The sequence below is a fragment of the Akebia trifoliata genome, chromosome 10, assembly GCF_017979445.1.
Source record: "Akebia trifoliata isolate Shusen 1 chromosome 10, ASM1797944v1, whole genome shotgun sequence".
NCBI classification, from domain to species: Eukaryota; Viridiplantae; Streptophyta; class Magnoliopsida; order Ranunculales; family Lardizabalaceae; genus Akebia; species Akebia trifoliata.
Window position 1 is genome coordinate 22,124,678 of NC_141384.1, and position 21,187 is coordinate 22,145,864.

The window sequence follows — 21,187 nt, forward strand, 5'->3', positions numbered from 1 at the left end:
TCTACAACAACTATGACATCTTGAAGTAATCATGTAAAATTGAGCTTATAACTCTCATTTCATGTAATAAGTGATGGTAAAATCTTTGAATTGAATTTCTACACATTTCCAACTCAATTTTCTTTTCCTACAAAAGAGAAGAAGAAAAAAAAATAGTTATGATTTTTAGTTATGTGTTGGGTAAAACTAATTTTAAATTTTTAAGAAATGTTGTACTAATTTTGTTTTCGTATTTTATTTTGAGAGTTTCACATATTAAAAAAAATTAAATTAGCCCTCCATTTGTAAATTTTAAAGTAGCATTATCCTAGCACAAGCCTCAAAACCCTACTATTTTATTTTATTTTTGTTAAAAAAGAAAGATTTTAAATTGAAAATCTTTAGAAAATCATCCAAAAACTATTACCATCACCTATTGCACGAAATAAGAGTTTAATATAGGTTGTTAGTGACAAAAATACAAAGAAGAAGAATAGTTAGATGAAGGACTAATGGATAAGATGATTTATAACAAAAAAAAATTAAGGGCGAGGATCTATTCGATTCTATACAATTTGATGAAAAATCCTAATGATAAAATTCTAGATACCCCATTTTCGCACTTGTCCAATTAATCAACTTGTCAACTCGATTGCGACGGTTCCCACTAATAGATGGATATTCTAATATTTTTTATTATTACAAGATATGTTTCAAAGTCCGAATGAGATATTTCAAACAAACAAAAATTTAAAAATCACGTTACGTTAGAAAAATATGACCTAAAACATAAAAATCATCATTTTGAGACAAAAAGAAGCTATACGAGAAAAATCACTAAAAAATTATCAAATTACCAAAATACCCCAAACATCAAAACATCTTTAGAGCCTACATTAAGTTTAGAAAAATCCTTTCGAACACATAAAACAATGAATTAAGACCAAATAAATTATTTCGTCGATTTTAACAAAATTACGAAAATGCCTTCATAGGGTCCACGATCATTTCATGTAAAAAACTCATAAGTAATACAAATCGATACTCCCATTGAAGTCCTTATGAAAAATTGATTTCAAAGCATCCCAAAACGTCAAAAATCAATTTCTCAACGTCAAATCCCTCTTTGAAGGCAAAACGATAATTTTTCAATCCTTAAAAATAAAAAATTAAAAGCTAATAAATAAAACATTAATTAACGTAAAGTGAAATATTAATAAATCAAATTAAAATTTTTAAACAAATAAAATCAATTAATTAAGTCCACAGGACAAATTTTAAGTGGTGGCCCATTTACTTTAGTGGGGCCCACATAACATTTAATAAATAATTCTCTACCGAAAGTCCCAAAGAATTAAAAATATAATTTAATAAAGAATCCTCCATTGAGGGGTTCTCCAAAAACTAAAAAATTTCTCATTTTACGTAAGATTCAAAAGCCTAATTAAACCCTAATTGAAACAACTTAACCTTATTTTTAAGTGACCTAATCAAACTTTAAATCTCCCAAAAAGCTCTATAAAAGGAGCATTCACAATCTAAATTCGTAGGTCAAGAAAAATCATAGGAAAGATATGCCAAAAACTCTCCCAAGACTTTTTAAAACTCCAAATCTGAAGTCCCAAGTCCTTACCTAACACTCAAACCCCATTTTTTAGCTAAAAAACACATAGAAAATTTTAAAAACACCTTAAAAAGTTAAAAAAATTCAGATTTAGGAGGAAAATACCTCATCTCGGAGATCAGAAGCGGATCTGGTGACAGACACAAAAGTAGGAAGACTAACACGAAGAACGCTCTTTGCCAATTCAGAGGGAATCGATTGTTGCAATCACCTGGGTAAAGAAAGTATTTTTTTATTTTAATTTTTAGATCATTTTTTCCAATATAAAATTTTTGGGAAAAGTAGAGACTGACGTTCGCCAAACAGAATTGGTGCCTAACACCTTCCAATCCTGTAACGTGATACTTGAACCTATAGTTTTTTTTTCGTAATTTAGTACTGCATATCTATTTAGAGTCAATGTTTCGGTTCCTAGACCGTAAAATTAGGTGATGACTCCCAAAAAAATAAAAAACGGATCAACACCCACAGATCGAGAGCATTTTCAAAAATATATTCAAAGTAGAAGACAAAGTTGATTTGATTGAATGAGTGAGATTTCTTTTGATTTAATCCAACAATGTAAATTCTCTAAGATTTTTTTATGAAAAAAAAATTATAATTGTATTTTAGTAATTTAAGTTATCAAAGGATAATTTTAGTATTTTGAAGTAAACAAAATTTCATAGTTAATTCATCTTCAGTCAATGATATTGACTTTCGGTTAAGGGGTACTACAAAAACATCTGCTTTTGGAGGCGTTTTTTTATGGATAGTTTTGTGAAGTGGCTCCAACTGAGCAGAAACAGAGGCGATTTTAGTCAAAACGCCTCGCAAGACACAAAATCAGCGACGATTCATAGAAACGCCTCAAATGACCAACGAAACTTTTTGATGAAACGCCTCCAAAGAGATGCAAAGGTGAGGAGATTTTTGCCCAATCGTTGTCGAATCGTCGTCTACTTTGGCGCCAATCTCTATCTATTTTCCACGATTTGATCTTTGGGCAAAATTTTCTTGCGGCAACCTTAAGACCCTCGATCTCCCTTTCTTTCTCCTTCAATTCTCACTGTCTGGGTTTGATTTTTGGGCAAGATTTTCTTGCGGCAACCCTAAAACTCTCGATCTCCTTTTCTTCCTCCCTTGATTCTCAAGATTTTTTTTTTCTGGGCGTTATTTTATCGAATCAGTGTTTGATTCTCCTTTCTTCCTATCACACTCTTTGATTTCTTTTTAAATCTTCAAACAACATTAAAGATTATAGGTATTTTTCGGATCCTCATTGATTTTTCTCTTACTCTGTTTCTAGAGTTTTCAGTTTAAATTATGGATTGGGTGTTTTAGTGGTTTGATTATAATATTTGTTTGAGCTAGAGCAAGTGTGCAACTAAAATCCTTCCTTTTGTGTGTGTGTGTGTGTGGATTACTCTTTTATGTTCAAATTCAAACACCAATCTATTCAGTGGGTGATGTTCTTGCTCTGAATAATTTTGAATGTTTGTTTTTGGACCACAATTGATTCATGGTTGTAGGCTGTGTTCATCATCCTTTTCCATCCACCAAATTACTTTACATTGCATGTTTTGCACACCTGTACCATGTAAAGATTATTCTTTAGTTGCCATTGTTTGGGTATGCATATTCACTAACTTGGTATCGCAGAAGTGCATATAGACATTATCGTGAACATCTTCATTTTGTGGCTTGTTTTTGTGCAAATCTAAATTTGTTTGTGAACTTAAACATTCAGTAAGATGTATTTTTAAAAATTGTAACTAACTAATCTTTTTTTTTTGTTGATAGATTTGTAACTAACTAATCATTGTCAAGTAATAGTTTACCTCTGGTCAATAATAACTGATGACTAGCTAGTCGTTTGAAGCATAATGGAAATTCCTTGTACATATTTTCATGCTTAAAAGTTTATATATATATATATTAAATCTAATGTTTGATCACACCTTAGCAGTCTTAGGTGGAATGTGTCAAGTGGCTTGGTTTGTTACTGCATGTTCTTGTATGATTGCAACTAGTGCTATAAATGCAAAGCAATTGATAATGATACAATGAGGGGATGCTGAGCTGGATGAGTGGAAATACTATGAAAGATGATTTTATAAATGAATCAATACTAAGCTGGATGATAGTGTTTGACTGTTTGTAATTTGGTGTTGGAGTAGCTTGTTTGGAGCTTTGTTGTTCTTTCTTTTCCTTTCCTTTTCTTTGCTTGGTCTTCCTTGTTGTATGGGTTAGTCCACTCAACCCCCCTTATTTCTTTTCCTTTTTAGTAAAATTATCTTTACCGATAAAAATAAAAAAAAAAAACCTATGAGTAGGCCCCAAGTGGTGACAAACTAAGGGAAAGTTGACATCCACCAAGGTCAAGCGTCGTCAATATGGTGGATAGCTTTCCATTTTATTGCATACTTCGTCTTTTACCTTGTTTTAAAGGAAACATTTCTCTCTACTAAATGATTTATGGAATTTTTTTTTCGTGTATTTTTATAGATCGAAAAACAGAAGTGTTCTTTTCTGTCACAAAGATTTTCCAGGGAGATATAGGACTGGAGAGAATGGTTTATTTGATGATCAAGGAACTTTTCCCCCTCTTCTGATGAGGTAATGTTTAGAATCTCGAGCTTGCTTCTAAGTTTATGCTAACTATAGATTATCTACTATTACCCTGTAAAGAAGTTTGGCATTATATTTGTTATCCTCTTTTTTGGCAGGTCCTCTTTGGATCTAACGTGACAATCGCCGTGCAAGACCCATCATACCCGGTATCTTCTTGCAGCTTATATTCTCATTCATCTATGACACAAAATTTTAGTCACTTTCATATTAATGTTCAATTTTTATTTTTGAATTTTTTTTTGTATGTATTTATTTTTACTTTTATTGGAACCAATATTTCAAGTCTGGAAATGTAGATGGTGTACTAAGCATCATTTAAGTCATTTTGTTTTGATTGTCCTTGGATGAAGGCATTTCTCTATTCTATGTATGGTTCCTCTCACCACCTGTGCGATATAAACGAAAGAAGTATTTGTTAATGAGTTCTACCACTAAATTTCTGCTCTTTCTTCTGCAATCTGCTATCTACATGGCAGACATGCAAGTGAATCTCTACAGACCATTCATATATTGGGTCCAAGGTTATGAGGTTAGACCACAAAATCAGATCAGTTAGAATTTTTTGATTGGTATATTTGTGAAAGCGAGGTTTTGAACACGTCTGTGGCATTACCCATTCACCACCTCACCGAGTTGAGACTTTCCTGATCGGTTAGGTGATCCTAACTGTCATGTCAATTGAATGACATTGGCCACTTACATGTATGTCATGTCTTCATAGTAAAGGATGAAAACATGAAGCATGAAGTATAGGGATGGAAGTGTGAAGTATAGGGAAGTATACTTAATTGTGGCTCTTCAGTGTAGGGAATGGAAGCATGAAGTATAGGGATGGAAGCTTGAAGTGTGGCACTTCAGTGTCAAATACTTAACTGTAGTTAGTTGACACTGCACAAGGTTAGATCCCTGCAAATTCTTTCTTTTCTAAATGTGGTAACTTTTCATATTTACAGGCATATGTTGATTCAAGTGTTATTATGGGCCAAACCGGTGAATTCCATAAGGATATTGAGAAGTTTGGAAACATTGAGTACATGAGATGCACTCCTGAGAATGGTTTCTTTCCTGATTTATCAGCTGTTGCATGAACAGATGTAATATTTTTTTGTTCACCAAACAACCCTACTGGTTCTTTTGCAACAAGGGAACAGCTGAAGCAGCTTGTACAATTTGCTAAGAAAAATGGATCAATTATAGTCTATGATTCTGCATATGCCATGTATTCATCAGATGATAGCCCACGATCTATCTTTGAAATTCCAGGAGCGAAAGAGGTCAGTCTGAAAATGAATGTGTGTGTGTGTATATATATCTTTTTTTTCATTTCCATAGGTTTCTTTTGGTGTTTAAGTGTGTCCTGATCCATATGTCTAGGCACGTGTATATAAATTTTAGTTTTGTTTTACAATTATTGATATTTCAAGTAATAGTTCAACACGATCATGAGCATGATGGAATGCACAATACCGCCTTTTGTTTCATCATCATATCTACACCTTATTCCAATTATCGGGGGTCAGCAATATGGATATTATTTTACCATTTAACTCTATTCAAGAACCATATCTTTAATCAAGTAACATTCCTCCAAATCTTTGTCCAAGCCAGTTTTTAGATCTTCCTCACTTTTGGAGCCCTCAACTTGCACTAAAATGTGCCTACTCAGCTCTCATTGGTGCTGTTATTGGAATTCTTTGCACATGCCTAAACCATCTTAAACAACTCTCCCTTGTTTTCTCTCTAGAGCTATTCCTTCAGTTCCTTAAATGTACTTATTCCTCAATTTTTCTTTCTTTTCCTTACCACTCATCCATCACAACATCTTCATCTCTATTACGCTCACATGTTTCTTGGCATCCCAATATTTAGTCCCAAAAAGCATGGATGGTCTTATTGTTGTCTTGTAGTAAACTACTTTTAATTTAAACGGTACAATTAATTCTTATGGAATCTTTTTCTTTTTTTTTACAACTTTTTTATGAGATAATAATTGAATTCAAGTTACATTAGACAATTTTCCAGTGATGACTTCGATGAATACGATCTGTGATCTGTGTTTTATATATGCACCTCTTATTAGATCATACTTTGAATATGTTTATATGGTCAGGTTTGCACATACCAATCCATTGCATCTCGATCTATTCCAAAGTGTAGTACGATTTGAGGGGGAGGTAGTTGCAATGACAGCTGCACTGCTTGGTAGTAAACAAATAGCTTTTGGAGGACAAATATGCGGCAACATGACATCAAGAGGAACTGAAAGTATATTATTAGTTGTGAAGTCATCACGTGACTATATGAAAACAAAAAAGGGGATTGCAAAACCTGAAATGTGGGTTAGGTTCTTTGGCTTCATTTGTATCTCTTGAGTAATGTATTTATGATTTGGTAATTATTTATATAAATATCTTTGATTTCTCTCCAAGTACAGGATAATACCTGAATCTGCACACTTAGCATATGACAAGGCTGCACAATATTTTAACATCAAACTGTGGCGTGTTCATGTGAACAAAGAATTCCTAGCAGATGTCAAAGTGATCAGAAGATTCATTAATAAGAACACAGTTTTAGTATGTCTTATCCTTGTTTCTTTCTTCTTCTTATTTTTTTTTTTTGAGGGAGGGGGAGAGTGGTTTAGATAAGGGAAAATTATATGAGATGTATCTTTCTTTTTATCTTTGATACTCTTTCAATTACAACAATTGAGACTTATTGTTCCAACATAATTCATATTTGCAATTTCAAATAACTTGAAAGTCAATGTTTTCTCAGATTGTTAGATCTGCCCCTGGTTTCCCACATGGCATCATCGATCCCATTGAAGTATGTAAATGGATTGCCTCAATGTCAACTAAAATTCTTTAAATTTATTTTGGTTTCCTTCAACAAAGATTTTCATTGAATGCTCCTTAATTGTTAGTAGGTATCATTTGTTTCTTCTTTCCCTCCCTTATGAACTCATTTATGCAGGAACTTGGTGAATTGGCATCCCGTTTTGGAATTTGTTTACATGTCGACCTCTGCCTTGGTGGCTTCGTATTGCCTTTCGCTCGTAAGCTTGGGTATGTTTTGCTTGATTGTCTAATAACTTTGAAATATTGCTTTTGTTGATGATTGCTTCTAATTAATATTCATTGATATATTGGACGTGTGGAAACAAATTTATTGACAAAGAAAACTAATCCATCAAATATTGTGTATCCACAAACCAATAGGAGGACATAAAGCCTTACTAATTGTCTCCGTCTTTCTGCATCTTTCTGTTCTCTGCATTTATACATTTGAGTATTGAAAGCCTTGTATGCCCCTTCAAAATTCTAATTTAATTTGTTTCATTACTTGTTTGTGAAGGATTGTTTGACATTAATCATATAAACTATTGGTTCAATAATTGCATCCCCTATTTGATCTTATTAAGGTTGAGACTATTGGCACTTTCTTACTTTGAAAAAGAATTAGTTTAGGCTGTGTTTGGATTGAGGGAAAGGGAGGGAAGAGAAACTCATTAAGGGAAGAGAAGGGAAGGGAAGAGAAGACTAGTTTCTCTTCACCCTGTTTGGATTGAAAGAGAAGAGAAGAGAAAGAATCATGTTTCTCCTGTTTGGTTATGATTCATAAGAGAAGAGAAGAGAAATTATTCTTGTTAAATGACTATTATACCCTTCATAGTCTAAAGAACAAAATTGTATTTATGTAATGATACAAAATATAAACACCTAAACTTATTTATAAAGAATATGATAAATATTCATCTTCCAACCAAATATCATACTAAGAAATTATTTTTAGTTCAAATGACTATTATACCCTTCATAGTTTACAAATAATCATTGCACTTAAATTAATAGCAACTTTATTTATTTAGGAAAAACTACTTAAGGGACCCTTGCAGAAGGATTTTTTAATGTTGAACTCACTACTGTTTATTGACGAGTTAACTTTTTATTTACTGACGAACTTGACGCTTTTTTAATTACTGTCAAGTTCATCATTTTTTCAAATAAAAAGTTGTGAAGTCGACATTGATAAAATCCACCCATTTCCAATTTTCGAGTTTTTTTGACTAAAGAACCAAACCAGCCCTAATGTATCTCTTAAGGAGAAGAAAGCAATAAAAAGTCGACTATGGCATTGCTGCTGCAGCAATCCTCAATGCCAATGTCACTCTCACTGATCTCCCTCACGTCCTCTACAACCTCCAATTCAATGCAACCGTAAATGCCAATGTAGTTGGATTGAAGGGGGTGGGATTGTCAATGTTAAATCTCTTAGATGGGGAGAGGTTGAGGATGTGGGATCAATTGGAGAAGTGTTTGATGTTATCTTAGGTTACCTTTTCGAACCTCTTCTTAGTACACTTCGATTTTTCTTAAATGGAGACAATGATGTCATGTTCTTGATGGCTCATTTGAAGAGGTGTTTTGATTTTGTTTACTTTAAAAAGGCAAGGAGATGCTTGAAGTTCTGAAGATTCACTCGGATCCTCTATCACCTGGGTCTCAAATTAGTGTCGTGGTTTACATTTTTGCCGGGAAACATAAAACAATGTCTGTTCAATGATCATTTTGGGTGATTTCGATAGATGATGAGATCAAGTGAAATTTATTAATTCGAATTTTTCAAGCGAAATCAATTCAAATTCTGAAATCAAAGCGAAGAACTTGATTTATAATCACAATTGACATGTTAAGATACATGGATCCAGAACAATTTGACAAACATTTATTACATGACACCAAATTTTTCACTATAAAGATCAATCAATCAATCACCATTTCCGTTAAGTTAGATGGCGAGTATATCGAATTCATGGGGCATGAAATCTTCGCTTGGTCTGTAGTATTTGTTAGGCTAGTATAAGCTTAAGTTGGCAACTTGGCCTGTGTACAAGCATGCAAACCTCTCCACCTACATAAATAATGTGCAAACAACCATAATCATGAGTCACATATCAATCAAATTAAAAGAAGAAAAAATTATAAGATAGCAGTAAGACCAACTTTTTTTCATGGACCTAAAAGTTGTGTTCATTGATATTCACTCTGTTCACACAAGCAAGATGAATCATCTTACTATACAAGATCATTATGGGGTGGAATATAACGTTTATGGTTAAAATTGAATTATCTGAAATGTATACAACATCCATTGTAAAAGCATTTGAGTAAAATATGTTCTAAATAAAATTGGGTGGTGGTTTTACTATAGTGAGATGTTGGCATCCAAATTTCGTTCAATTGCAAGCCGAAAAAGAATTTGCGAGTAAAAATATAATATATAATGAGTAAAAATAAATAACTTGACCCCCAATGGAAGCAAAGAGAAACAAAATCACAAGTCCATTTCCCACAAAAAAACATTTGGGAAGTATATGATCTCTAATAGAGTCGGGTTTAAGCTTTCATACTTTAGCAAAATAGTGAACTCATGCCTCAGTCAGTAACAAAGCTGGCCAGAAGTATGCAATAACATCAATGGTGATGGAGTCATTTGACAAACAAAGAGCGGAGAAGAATCACAAGAAAGCCTCGTACCTAATGTTTTGGTTACACCAAAACAAAATTCTTCCCATTGTATAGTTCTCAAAATTTGAATTGTTGTTCCCATATACTATGGATAAGGCAGTAATGATGATGCTTGTACATGCATGTAGAACTAAAAGTACTTCAACCAAGGATAATGAATGACAAACAAAAAATTCCAAAAGTCAGCCCAACTGAAATGAGATCCCTCTAAAGTGAATTACCTCAAAGAGGGCACTCAGTTTGGAGTCCTCAACATCACCATTGATGTTCCGCACAAATAATGTTCTAGAAGGATGCTCCCCATATGGATGTTCCCCAGCAACTGCTCCCACACCATTTGGAATTCCATAATGGATGGTTCCATTTCCAGTAATACCATCAGAAATACTCACTTTTATTGAAAATTAATTTGCACTGTTCATTTTCTTTTCAATTTCAGAAAAAAAAAAAAACCCAAAGAGAGTTAAAGATACATCAATTTAAACAAAACAAAAAGGATCTGTTTTCAGAAAAAACATGTACTCAATTTACAGCTGATTACTTGCTGGAAATAACAACTAAAGCCAACAAATCATTTATTAACACATGACCTTCTCCTCCTTGAAAGAAAACTTAAATATGTAAGGGTAACTGTCAGTGGTAAAAGCAAATAAATTATATTTATTGCTTACCTTATGATGGCATTCCCGTTGGACTTCTTGATGACACAGACGAACCTTCTCCCTTTGAGACTAACAATAGAAAGGAAACAATAAATAATTGGTCATAGTGAAGTTAGTAATGGCAGAATCCATCAACAAGAATTTCATGATACTAAAAAAAGTTAGTAATGGTCATAGTGAAGTACTCAATTTATGATACTAAAAAAAGTTTAACCATCAACATATCTTTAGAGCAAAATAAGATACTATTGAAAAAATTTAAGGAAAATCTTAACACTAAGATATTTATCATAAAATCCCACATTAAACAGCATTTTTGAACCAAATCACAAACAACATAAAGGCTAAAAAAATAACCATAGGCCTACATAAAAATGGTTTTATTATTATTTTAAATGTAAAATACACGTTTAAAATGTACATATATATATATATATAGAAAAAGACAATATTTTTTTGAAAATTGTTTTTACAAGACCCAATAATGGCCTTTGTGGTTCGAGCAGGTCTCCTTGTAGCATCTGCACATGTTAAATTCAATATATACTTGCCAACAAAAAAAAAAATCTGGCCCAATCTCTCCATCCTAATGTGTAACAAAACCATTCTAAGAAAAAGGTAACAAAAATGGCCAATTCAGTGTATTTCATAGCCATTTATTTTTCTCAAGTACTTCCTCAATGGGTATCACTACTAAAGTTGCAGTCACACAAACTTTCTTAGTTCTACCTATTGAGTTTATTTTATACAGCCATGCTTACCACATTAAATGAGGGAAGAGACAGAGATATAATGACACACATAAAAAGTATGTGTAATTGGAAGAGAGGAAAAATAAGATCTTACCTGGCCCTTGATGATTCTACCAGCACGGTCATATTCAACCTCTCTCTCACTTTGCTCAAGAAGAAGCTCTCTTGGAATCTCTCCTTCTGTTGCTGCATTGCCATACTTCTCTATAATGGTGTCTTTTGTTTTAGACTTCAAATTCTCCTTGATAACCTTATAATTCTTGTACAGCAATTCAGCTTGAGAGGGAGCTGTCTGCATGTGAATATCTTGTCCTTTCTCAAAAGCTTCCCAAGAATGAGTGTTGAGCTGCTTAACTCTAAGGCTTGACCACTTGTTCTGTACTGATTATCTCCCTGAAGGACATTAAATAAACAAATATCAGGCACCAAGATTTAATAAAGTTTTTACGAAAAAAGAGAGCATTGAACACATTGATAGAATGTCTGAGTTTGGCAAGGCACTCACTAGATAAAACTTCTCATTCGGAAAATAAAATCTGACATAAATTGGATGGACCGGTGACTAAGAGCCTATCATTTGGACGGACCTGGAGGATAGGAATGCACACCATGTGTAAGATATAGACTATAGATATGGACCCATATTGAGACAGACTGTGTTTTCTATGCAATACCTTGGGTTAATCTTAACTTGTGTTTTGGTGTGTAAAACAGACTGTCGTGATCTTTGTTCTTTAAAGTCCTTCGATTTTTGTATTATAAGGAAGAAGTTCCAAATGAAAGCAAGATAGAATGACGCCTAGAATTCCTATAGAATCACGAACTCGACTTTGATTCAGAAATAATTCGAACCTAACTAGAAACACTCATCAAAATCATCTAGCTTTGGTAGCACAAAGGCCTGGTTTTTCCAGCAATATATTGGGGTGCTTCTTGTTTGTGCACTACATACATCATAGGTGGGTGTAAACTCTGATCCCCTATTAAGCTTTCCAATTTGTATCACTTTTCTCCATGCTGGCCTGTTTTTCCAAAAGATTTGAAAGGTTGATAGGGAATTCTTTTGGAAGGCAAGGAGGATAGTTCATACATCCACCTATGGTTGGAATATTTGCCCATTCCTAAAAACAATTGGGTCTTGGGGTTGAGATTGTTCAATAACATGAACATTGTTCTCTTAGGAAAAAGGTTATGGGGGTCTAGAGAAGAATGTGAGGTGCTTTGGACAATGGTTATAAGAGGGAATGGGAGCATGACATCCTAGTCCTTATAGTTTGGGGTTTTTTGAAGAGGTACCTCCAATATTTATGGAGAATTCAAGAATGGTGCCATTTCGAAAAATTCTTCCCTTCCATTGTGCCATCTTAGACGAAAATGGTGATTGTGCAAGGGATTGTTATGTCATAGAGAATGGCTTTGGTTCTTGTGATATACACCAAAATAGAATTTTAACAATTGGGAAATGGCAAATTTGTGGAGGCTTTTGGAGATTATCCAAGATACGATGGTGACCATCGATGAAGGGGACTGGCAACCATACAGATGGAATCCTCGCTTAAATTCCTTAGTAAAATCATTCCACCAAAAGATACAATTTAGGGGCAATATCTCATTTCAATCCAAACTTATTTGGAAAATTGAGGTTCCATCTAAAGTTGTTATCTTAATGTGGGTCGTAGTCTTGGGCAAAATTGCTATCACCGATCACCTTATCAAGAAGAAGATTACCATTTGGGGAAAACCTAGATCACCTTAAAATGACTAAATTCCAAAACTATTGGTTTTTTGAAAAAAAATCAGAAGAATGAGAGAGAGAGAGAGAGAGAGAGAGAGAGAGAGAGAGAGAGAGAGAGAATACCTCAGGTCGTCTCCTAGTCGAGGTCGTCTCCTACTCGAGGTCGCCGCCGTCGTTCCACCTCTCTAGGGTTTCTTCGCCTCCTTCGTTCTACATCTCTAGGTTTCAGAAATTTGATTTTTGTTTAGTTGGGATGTAAGCAGTAATAGTTGGTGTGCCAATAAAACGTTTCTTTGGAAATTTTGAAAATGATGAAGGCAAAATTGGAATGAAAATTTTTCCCTCTTCTCTTCCCTCCTCGTCTCTCCATTTTTGGAGAGAACAAAATTTTGAGTTTTTTCCCTTCCCTTCCCTCCATTTTTCATCTCTTCCCTCCCCACTTAACAATCCAAACAGCAGAATGGAAGAGAAAATATGATATTTTCTCTTCCCTTCCCTTCTCTTCCTTCAATCCAAACAGACTGTTAGAGTCTTCTATACTTATTTAGGTTGATATCATTAGCTTTTCCTCATTTTGAAAAAGATTTTGTTGAGTCCTACATAATTTTGTAAATGGTATAATCTGCTATTAAATGTCCAATAGGTACATAGCCTATCAATATAGATCTATTGACATGTCATCTTTTGGATGGACCATAGCATTTGAGTCACCATTGGAGGTTTCTAATTGTTTGACAGAAGAACCATCTAGAATCAAGTGGTATCATCCCATTAATGTGATGTTGGTCCTTAGAATAGTGGTTTTTCAATTAGAGGCTTTTGATTTAACAATTTATGTAATGCTATGGTGCTTTGTGGAACCGTTCAAGTTTTTAAACCCATCTTTATGATTTACACAGTCAATGAAAATAATTTTACATCTCTAGCATTCAAGTCTTAGGTGGTTCTGGTTTTGCAATTGACTAAGAACCACCTTATTTTAATTAATTTAGACTTCTAGGTGAACATTCAAACTTGGATAAATGTAGTCTTCTGTAATCTTTCTAGGATGCAAAGATCCATTAATGTTGTGTGTTTAGTTTATCGTTTTAATTATAAAGTTTTTCCAAAAGTTGGTTGAACTCCTTTCACCACCTACTCTTCAAGAAGCAACATAATTCAATTATTCTTTTATTTGTCGGTATTTATTATTTTGCACAATTTTCCTTTTTCTAGGTACCCAATTCCACCATTCAATTTTTCTATTGAAGGAGTAACATCGATATCGGTTGATGTACATAAGTATGGGTTGGCTCCAAAGGGAACTAGTATAGTTCTATATAAGAATCACACCATTAGAAAGGTAGTGTTGTCTATCGATCAATGTTTGAGTTACTTATTTTGTTTATAATTCATAGAGTTGCCTCTTATTTTATAGTGAAAATATTCATGAATACGTACTTTATTTTTGGATTTCGTAGATGTATGTTTGGTACATTGTAGTTTATGTAGTGTAGACCTCTACACAACACATTTACAGGTTGTAACATCTTTTTATAAACATGTGATAAGTGAAATGTGGGGTGCCAATAGCAGTTCTTTTTCTTTATATAATTGCAGGTTTTATTTTGGAATGAATATTTTATTAATTTTTTTTTACAACATTAGAGGCGGTTTTGAACTGCTTCTAATGTTGTTTTTTTTTAAAAACTAATTTGTTATTAGGGGCGGTTTTCAAATTGCGTCTAAAATATAAAAACCACCCTTAAATAACAATATTTAGAGGCGGTTTTAAAACTGCCCTTAAATTATTATTATTAGAGGCGGTTTTCAAATAGCCTCCAAAATATAAGAACCGCCTTTAAATCATATTCTTTAGAGACGGTTTTTAAACCGCCATTAAATTATTATTATTAGAGGCGGTTTTAAAACAGCCTCTAAAAATATAAAAACGCCCTTAAATCATTATTTAGAGGCGGTTTTAAAACCTCTCTTAGTCGGCCACTAAAAGGAATCAGCGACGCCACTATAAACCGCCCTTAAATATATTGGAGGCGGTTTAGTCGAAATTGGAGGCAGTTTAAAACCGCCTCTAAATACCTCATATTTTATAGTGGTAGACCACATGTTGCATTTTGCAACAAGGGGTATCCCTAATATCGACCATTCCACGAGGTGTAAAATTAAAATCCCTTTTTTGAATTAACTCGGTGAGTTGCTTCTATCAATTTCACGAGTCTCCTCAAAATCCAAATGATTTGAGTCAACAGGGATGAGTTTCAAGTTGATTCAACGAGTTTTAAAACTATGCCATTAAAGTTTAAACCATTTCAAAGAATGAATCAGTTAGACCATAATTATGTTTATAAAAGGTCTCTTAGATATCTAATCATGGTTTTAAAACCTGGCACTTCGTCTTGTATCGTTACTAATACCGAGTTGACTCATCCGAGTCATAATAATCAGTTAAATTTAGTTACTACTGTATATTAATAATAAATACTTGTAATATTTTCTTATTATAAGGTGGATAAGTATATGGTCAGTCACAAAATATATATTATGTATAAAATATTTAAGTCAATAAAATTAATAATTTTATTTCAGTGTAAAAGAACACAAAACCCAATCGACTCGGCCTAAATTTTTTAAAACCATATATATGTTTCTAAGGATGAGGTTGTAAATGTAGACCAATCATCCAACCCATCCATCAATCCAAGATAAGTCCAGGAATAAAAAGACCATCCACTCCTCTCTTTGCCACTTACTTTGACTTAAAAGCTAAGCTGAATCTAGCAAAAACAAACAGATAGAGATAGAGATAGAGAGAAGCTAGCAAAGAAGATAACATGGCACTTAGAATGTGGGCTTCTTCTACAGCTAATGCACTTAGAATCTCTTGTGCTTCCAACATCTCTGTTTCTCCAGCCCTTTCTCTCTCTAGATGTTTCTCTACTGGTACTCTTTACACCAACTCTTAATAGGTTTGCTACAAGTTTTCCTATATATGGTCTCTCTCTTTCTCTCTCTCTCTTAGAAGGAAGCCCCATGAAGGGTATTTTGGGAATATTCTGTAGATATCTATATATTTTTTTTAAAGTTCATTTGGATATTTTTTATAATTATTTATTTGGATTTTTGATGGTTGTAGTTTTGGATGGGTTGAAGTATGCATCTTCACATGAATGGGTGAAGCATGAAGGCTCTGTGGCTACAATAGGCATCACTGATCATGCTCAGGTTATTCCTTTTTTACTAGAAACTGAAATTTAAAATCTTTTTGGTGCAAGTGGAAAATTGATGAGAAAATGGTTTCTCTCGAAAATTCAATTTTCATGAAAATTCTTTTTTCCTACTGTAAAACCTCGACGAAACTGTCCAACAGAAGCTTCTGTAAGTGAAAAATGTCCACAACATCGAACCTTGACAAGAGGAGGTATTGTTGCCCATCAACTCCATAATACAGTCCAACGTCGATGTTTGAAATTGGGTAAATTTTAAGGAAAAAACTTTGAAAATTCCGTAAAATTAAAAAAAAAAAAAAATTGCTACCCTTTTCTATTTAGATAACTATGGACGAAAAATGTATCAAGATTATTAGAATATATATAAATGATTTAAAACAAAATGGTAGAAATGGAGGAGAAAGTGATTGCCTTTGGTAAAAATCTTCGATAGATTGAGAATCGAAGATGAGAGTGTGTAGATCTACAAGGTTCACTACGATTTTATAAATTTAGAGCCCATTTGGTAGAGAATGGATCTCTCTCTTTCTCCCTCTTAACATTTTATATCATATATTTTGATAGTATAAAATGTTGAGAGGGAGGAAGTTACAATTTAGAAGATTATTTCAAGAGTTTATTAGAGATATTATAAGTGAGGATATTTTTGTCCACAAACATGAGTTACTGTGGTAAAATAATCCTATTTTGAGTATTAAAAAAAGATTTTTTTTTTTTCCAATTTTTATGCTAAATGACCTAAAATTTATACAATAGGAACAAAATTTTCATATTCAAATAAGACATGTAATTTATATAAAATCATAAAATCTCAATGAGAATTATATTATTTTTTATCACAAATTAATTTGTGGATTGGAATATATGAAATTTTAAGATATTCAAATGAAAATAAAAATAAAAATCTAAGAAGCACAAAGAAAAAGGAATTGTGGATAAATGTACTTAATTACAACTTGTTGGTGCCATATACCTATTTTAAAAGTTAGGATTTATGCATAATTTAAATTTTTTTATAATTACTTTAAATTTTTTAAAATAGATAGTCTAATACTATTTCATATTTTATCATTTAATTTATATTATAATTTTTTTTTTCTTTATAATTTTAAAGATGATTTAGATATAGCCCTCCACGTTTTGGTGAATATTGAGATATTTCCCTATGTTTTCGAATTGATGAAATACCCCTTGACCTCAGTCTTCTCATACAGGCTAATGAAAAATTACTTAAATGCCCTATGATAAAATCCGACCCTGGATTTTCCATTTTAACCATCCGGATCATGCGTTTTCCAATGACCCACCCAATCCTAACCATTAATTATTACGATCACTCATAATTTTAAATCTCACTTACACATTCACGAACGATTTCGAGATAACTTGGACCAATTATCTTGGTTTGGGACGATTTTTAAAACTATACTATTATTTTAAACAACATGTGCATTCCTCTAATATCCAAATTATACATAAAGAATCCTACCATTTTTAGTCTAAATGATTGTTCTCCAATTTGAACTTTTTAAATGTAGGATCATCTTGGAGAAGTAGTGTTTGTGGATTTGCCAGAAACTGGTACTTCGGTTGCTAAAGGTGGTAGCTTCGGAGCGGTCGAAAGTGTGAAAGCAACTAGTGAGGTTAACTCCCCAGTTTCGGGTGAGGTCATCGAGATTAATTCAAAGCTCACTGAAACACCCGGCGTGGTAATTTTCATATCGATCTAACTTCAATTTCAATTTTGTATAATTTCTTTGGCATCATCAAAATGATCCATCAATTGTATAATTGTAGATCAATTCAAGCCCATATGAAGATGGATGGATGATCAAGGTGAAACCCAGTAATCCAGCAGATTTGGAATCGTTAATGGGCTCGAAAGAGTACACAAAATTCTGTGAGGAAGAAGATGCAGCCCATTAGGATTGAAGTTGTTTTTGATTCTTCTTTTGTACAAACTGACTTAAGGCCTATCCTTTTCTCATACTGAAGAAGATATCATCCAGTTGAAGTTTTATGTCTAATATTTTCTAAGTTTTATCTTGTTTTGGGGTTGTCAATGGATGGGATCAGAGGTTCATTATTGATTGGCCTCCAATATGGATCCGGTCCAATAATGCATTTGAAATATATTAATGATATATTTATATTTTATTTAAATATATAAATAAAATATAATATATTTTGTAGGAATTTAAAAAAGTTGAATTTGAAAACCCTTTAATATTTATTAGGTATTGACTTGAGGTAAAAATCCAATCCCACATTTTGTTTTATTCCTTAACTAAAGTGTTACGTTTGTCTTGTGTTATTATAGTCTCACATAAACTAAGAGTAGAGTTAATTTATAACTCTTACATGGTTATACTTCTATTAGTTATAAAGTTGATAAAGATAATGGTGGGCTCTCAAACATGGACACAGGAAAATAAGAGAAAAACTCAAGATTCTAATTGAAATTTATATCCATTTATTTGAAAACCTTAATGCATATGTGCGCCCGCAAACATCCTTGGAACGTAGGAGTTGTTGTATTTTAGAGAGCAGATGTCTAAAAAACTGTGGTACCGTAACGAGGGCAAAATTCATTGTAGGAATTGCATGTCTCAACCTATAATTAAAAGCTAAGTATTTTTTATTGCATTCAATTCTAAAATCAAATCAGAAACTTTGTCAAACTTCTTCTTTGTCTTTTAAAAGAAATCAGTACCATTTTCCAACATATTTTACAAGAATTTGCCCATGCCTACGGCACTGGCATCCTCTTTGGGTTTAAGCCAGTAAATGTGGAAAAAAAAAAAGTTAGGGGGGTTGTTATTAAATTTTTTTGAGGTTAAGATATAATAGATGAAAAATAATAAAGTGTACTGAAAGAGTAAACAAGGAAATATGATAAACTTAAAGGGGCTAAAGAGGAAAGGGAATAAATATATATATACTTTTGTTATATCGAATCAGATTAATACTTATCAAGTCTAGACTTAAAAATCACAGCTCCAATTGGGTCTGGGTCTGATAAATTCCTTATTGAATCGGTACCCATCTGATACCAATCCAAAACCTTTTGGGAAAAATCGAGTTAAAATTTATTTTTAATGGAATAACCAATCTATATGAACCTTTTAATTTGGCTTTCAATATCAACTATTATTCAATCTAATTCTAGAGAATCATAAAAGACATACCTTATATAGAAATGATGGATCTTGATGAATTACCTTTTCTTAGATTGAAACTTATACCCTTCAAACTCTCTAGAGTGTCCCCCATTAATATTTTTTTTATTTATATTTTTGGAGAAAATGTTCTCTCTATGAAAAATGTTGGGAGTAGTTCTCTACCCTTTGAATTATACATATCTTAAAAATTGGAGAAACTTAATTATCAAAATCTATCGATATAGATTTAGGGTTTTTTTGGTCTTAAAAGATAAGGTAAATTCTCAAGTAATTACAAAAGTTTTCGATATTTTTGATAATTTGATAATATTTTGTCAATATTATGCGGTAGTTATGTCAATAATATACCAAACATCTGATTTTAAATAAAACAACCTCAAAAAACTAATCAAAAATAACATATTGAAACACTCAAATTTGATTTTAAACCAAATAATTCAAATACATGATCAAAGACAACAAATTTAACCACTCAAATATGATTTTAAACAAAATAACTAAAAAAACCTGAACAAAAACATCAAATTGAAGAACTCAAAAACCATATCAAAAAAGCAAATTGAAGAATTCTAAAACCTGATTTTAAATAAAATAACTCAAAAACCTGATAAAAGAATAAAAACGTGCAAAAATCCTAAGACGACTCAATTGTGAATATCAAACCCATGAAATCCACAATTTCGCTGAAAATCAGAGCGAATAGTAGAGAGAAAAATAAAATAAAATTTGCATCAAATCATCTATTGTACCTTCAACGTCAATTTTAGCTTCAAGAGAACTCAACGATAGGTTGAAACCCGTCAAATACAATGCGATTTGAGGGAAGTACGATGATGAAGAGAGAGAGAGAGAGAGAGAGAGAGAGACTCAACTATTTCTCTGCGATATCCTTCTCGACTTCTATGCAAAATAGAACAGTGCAGCTTATCAAGTTCATAAGTGAGAGGTGAGCTAGAGAGATTAGGGCTCTTGAGAGGGAGAGATTAGGGTCGTGAGTTCTTATTTTCTTCTCTGTAATAGCTAAGTTGTCTCATGGAAGAAAGGGAGATTTGACGCGCGATGGCACGAGCGAATATTTCCCTCGTTTATTTGTTTTTTTCTCCCTCTTTAAGAATAGATAGTGTTTGGCGAAAACGGCATCTAATACTCTATTGTTTATCTTTAATAGCATTCCCCTCTATGAAACATAAATTATTAATAGCATTTTTCCTGAACGCTATGCATTAAATGTCATGAAAAGTCAATTTTATTCTAGTGATAACTGTATTCATGCATATTTTTTTTTATTTTTTTATGTATTCAAGAGCTTGATCAAATATAGATGGTGTATTCTTTAGATACATTCTTACTCTTTGATTTCATATATATATTTTAAAGAATTTTTTATATATATAGACAAGAGTACTACAACACCTATTTTTAAAACGGTTAAGTTATTTTATTAAAATTAGACAAAACTCCACTTCAAGTGACATTTTTACTGGGTAATATTGTTATTCTAAAGAAACGCTATTTGAAGTGACGTTTTGGATTCATATCCCTAATTTTTGAAAAATGATTACCTTTTTTATAAATATTTATTTAAATTAATTTTTTTATTTATAATTTTCACTAAATATTTTAGGAAATGCCCAAAGTGCCTTTAAGCTTGTGGGCTTAATAAAATCACACACTACGTCATATTCCAATTTTGACGACGTCAAAATTGCGCTTAAAACGACGGCCTTTAACCGTTGTTTTAAGCGACAGTTTTTAACTGTCGTTTCAACCCACTCACTGACTATACTAAGTAAAAGTTGGGGTGCCAATAGCCACTCTAAAAAACTTACAAAAACTCGATTTCAGCGGAGAAAGCTTCTTCTCTCTCGACTTTCTTCTCGAT

The 21,187-nt window shown here is 32.6% G+C and overlaps 3 protein-coding genes across 11 annotated transcripts; 2 read left to right on the forward strand and 1 right to left on the reverse strand.

The window, feature by feature from the left end:
* The first annotated feature begins 2,375 nt into the window (after positions 1-2,375).
* Positions 2,376-14,474, forward strand: LOC147393279 (sphingosine-1-phosphate lyase-like). 6 transcript variants are annotated; one of them, XM_086457061.1, is made up of 9 exons: positions 2,376-2,503; positions 4,091-4,201; positions 4,312-4,362; positions 5,170-5,490; positions 6,327-6,551; positions 6,651-6,792; positions 6,995-7,045; positions 7,193-7,284; positions 14,112-14,473. In XM_086457061.1, exons 4-9 carry the CDS (start codon positions 5,417-5,419, stop codon positions 14,284-14,286), a joined length of 759 nt encoding a protein of 252 aa, XP_086313187.1. In that variant the 5' UTR covers positions 2,376-2,503; positions 4,091-4,201; positions 4,312-4,362; positions 5,170-5,416; the 3' UTR covers positions 14,287-14,473. The 6 variants fall into 6 exon arrangements, with proteins under 6 accessions (XP_086313187.1, XP_086313185.1, XP_086313189.1 ...); XM_086457059.1 differs by having other exon boundaries at positions 2,404-2,846; XM_086457063.1 differs by lacking the exons at positions 2,376-2,503; positions 4,091-4,201; positions 4,312-4,362; positions 5,170-5,490 and having other exon boundaries at positions 5,514-6,551; positions 7,193-7,274; positions 14,112-14,245.
* Positions 8,852-13,202, reverse strand: LOC147393280 (pre-mRNA-splicing factor SLU7-B-like). Of its 4 annotated transcripts, none has more exons than XM_086457095.1 (6): positions 13,020-13,198; positions 11,667-11,748; positions 11,256-11,554; positions 10,419-10,478; positions 9,969-10,069; positions 8,852-9,130 (listed from the first exon to the last, which is right to left on the reverse strand). In XM_086457095.1, exons 3-5 carry the CDS (start codon positions 11,457-11,459, stop codon positions 9,983-9,985), a joined length of 351 nt encoding a protein of 116 aa, XP_086313221.1. In that variant the 5' UTR covers positions 11,460-11,554; positions 11,667-11,748; positions 13,020-13,198; the 3' UTR covers positions 8,852-9,130; positions 9,969-9,982. The 4 variants fall into 4 exon arrangements, 2 of the variants coding, with proteins under 2 accessions (XP_086313221.1, XP_086313222.1); XR_015182438.1 differs by having other exon boundaries at positions 8,854-9,130; positions 9,969-10,172; positions 13,020-13,093; XM_086457096.1 differs by lacking the exon at positions 9,969-10,069 and having other exon boundaries at positions 13,020-13,202.
* A 1,162-nt stretch (positions 14,475-15,636) lies between the features above and the next one.
* LOC147393281 (glycine cleavage system H protein, mitochondrial-like) lies at positions 15,637-18,169 on the forward strand. Its single transcript, XM_086456869.1, has 4 exons — positions 15,637-15,836; positions 16,030-16,118; positions 17,662-17,832; positions 17,921-18,169. Exons 1-4 carry the CDS (start codon positions 15,728-15,730, stop codon positions 18,047-18,049), a joined length of 498 nt encoding a protein of 165 aa, XP_086312995.1. The 5' UTR covers positions 15,637-15,727; the 3' UTR covers positions 18,050-18,169.
* The last annotated feature ends 3,018 nt before the right edge of the window (positions 18,170-21,187 follow it).

Excerpts from the sequence above, each read along its gene's own strand:
- LOC147393281 (XM_086456869.1), top strand. The coding sequence starts at position 15,728 with ATGGCACTTAGAATGTGGGCTTCTTCTACAGCTAATGCACTTAGAATC. Across the intron at positions 16,119-17,661 it reads GCATCACTGATCATGCTCAG|GATCATCTTGGAGAAGTAGT; the intron begins GTTATTCCTTTT and ends TTTTAAATGTAG. Across the intron at positions 17,833-17,920 it reads TCACTGAAACACCCGGCGTG|ATCAATTCAAGCCCATATGA; the intron begins GTAATTTTCATA and ends GTATAATTGTAG.
- LOC147393279 (XM_086457058.1), top strand. The coding sequence starts at position 6,241 with ATGACTTCGATGAATACGATCTGTGATCTGTGTTTTATATATGCACCT. Across the intron at positions 6,793-6,994 it reads TTAATAAGAACACAGTTTTA|ATTGTTAGATCTGCCCCTGG; the intron begins GTATGTCTTATC and ends ATGTTTTCTCAG. Across the intron at positions 7,046-7,192 it reads GCATCATCGATCCCATTGAA|GAACTTGGTGAATTGGCATC; the intron begins GTATGTAAATGG and ends TCATTTATGCAG.
- LOC147393280 (XM_086457095.1), bottom strand. The coding sequence starts at position 11,459 with ATGCAGACAGCTCCCTCTCAAGCTGAATTGCTGTACAAGAATTATAAG. Across the intron at positions 10,479-11,255 it reads GTAGAATCATCAAGGGCCAG|TCTCAAAGGGAGAAGGTTCG; the intron begins GTAAGATCTTAT and ends TTCTATTGTTAG. Across the intron at positions 10,070-10,418 it reads AACGGGAATGCCATCATAAG|TTGCTGGGGAACATCCATAT; the intron begins GTAAGCAATAAA and ends GTGTGGGAGCAG.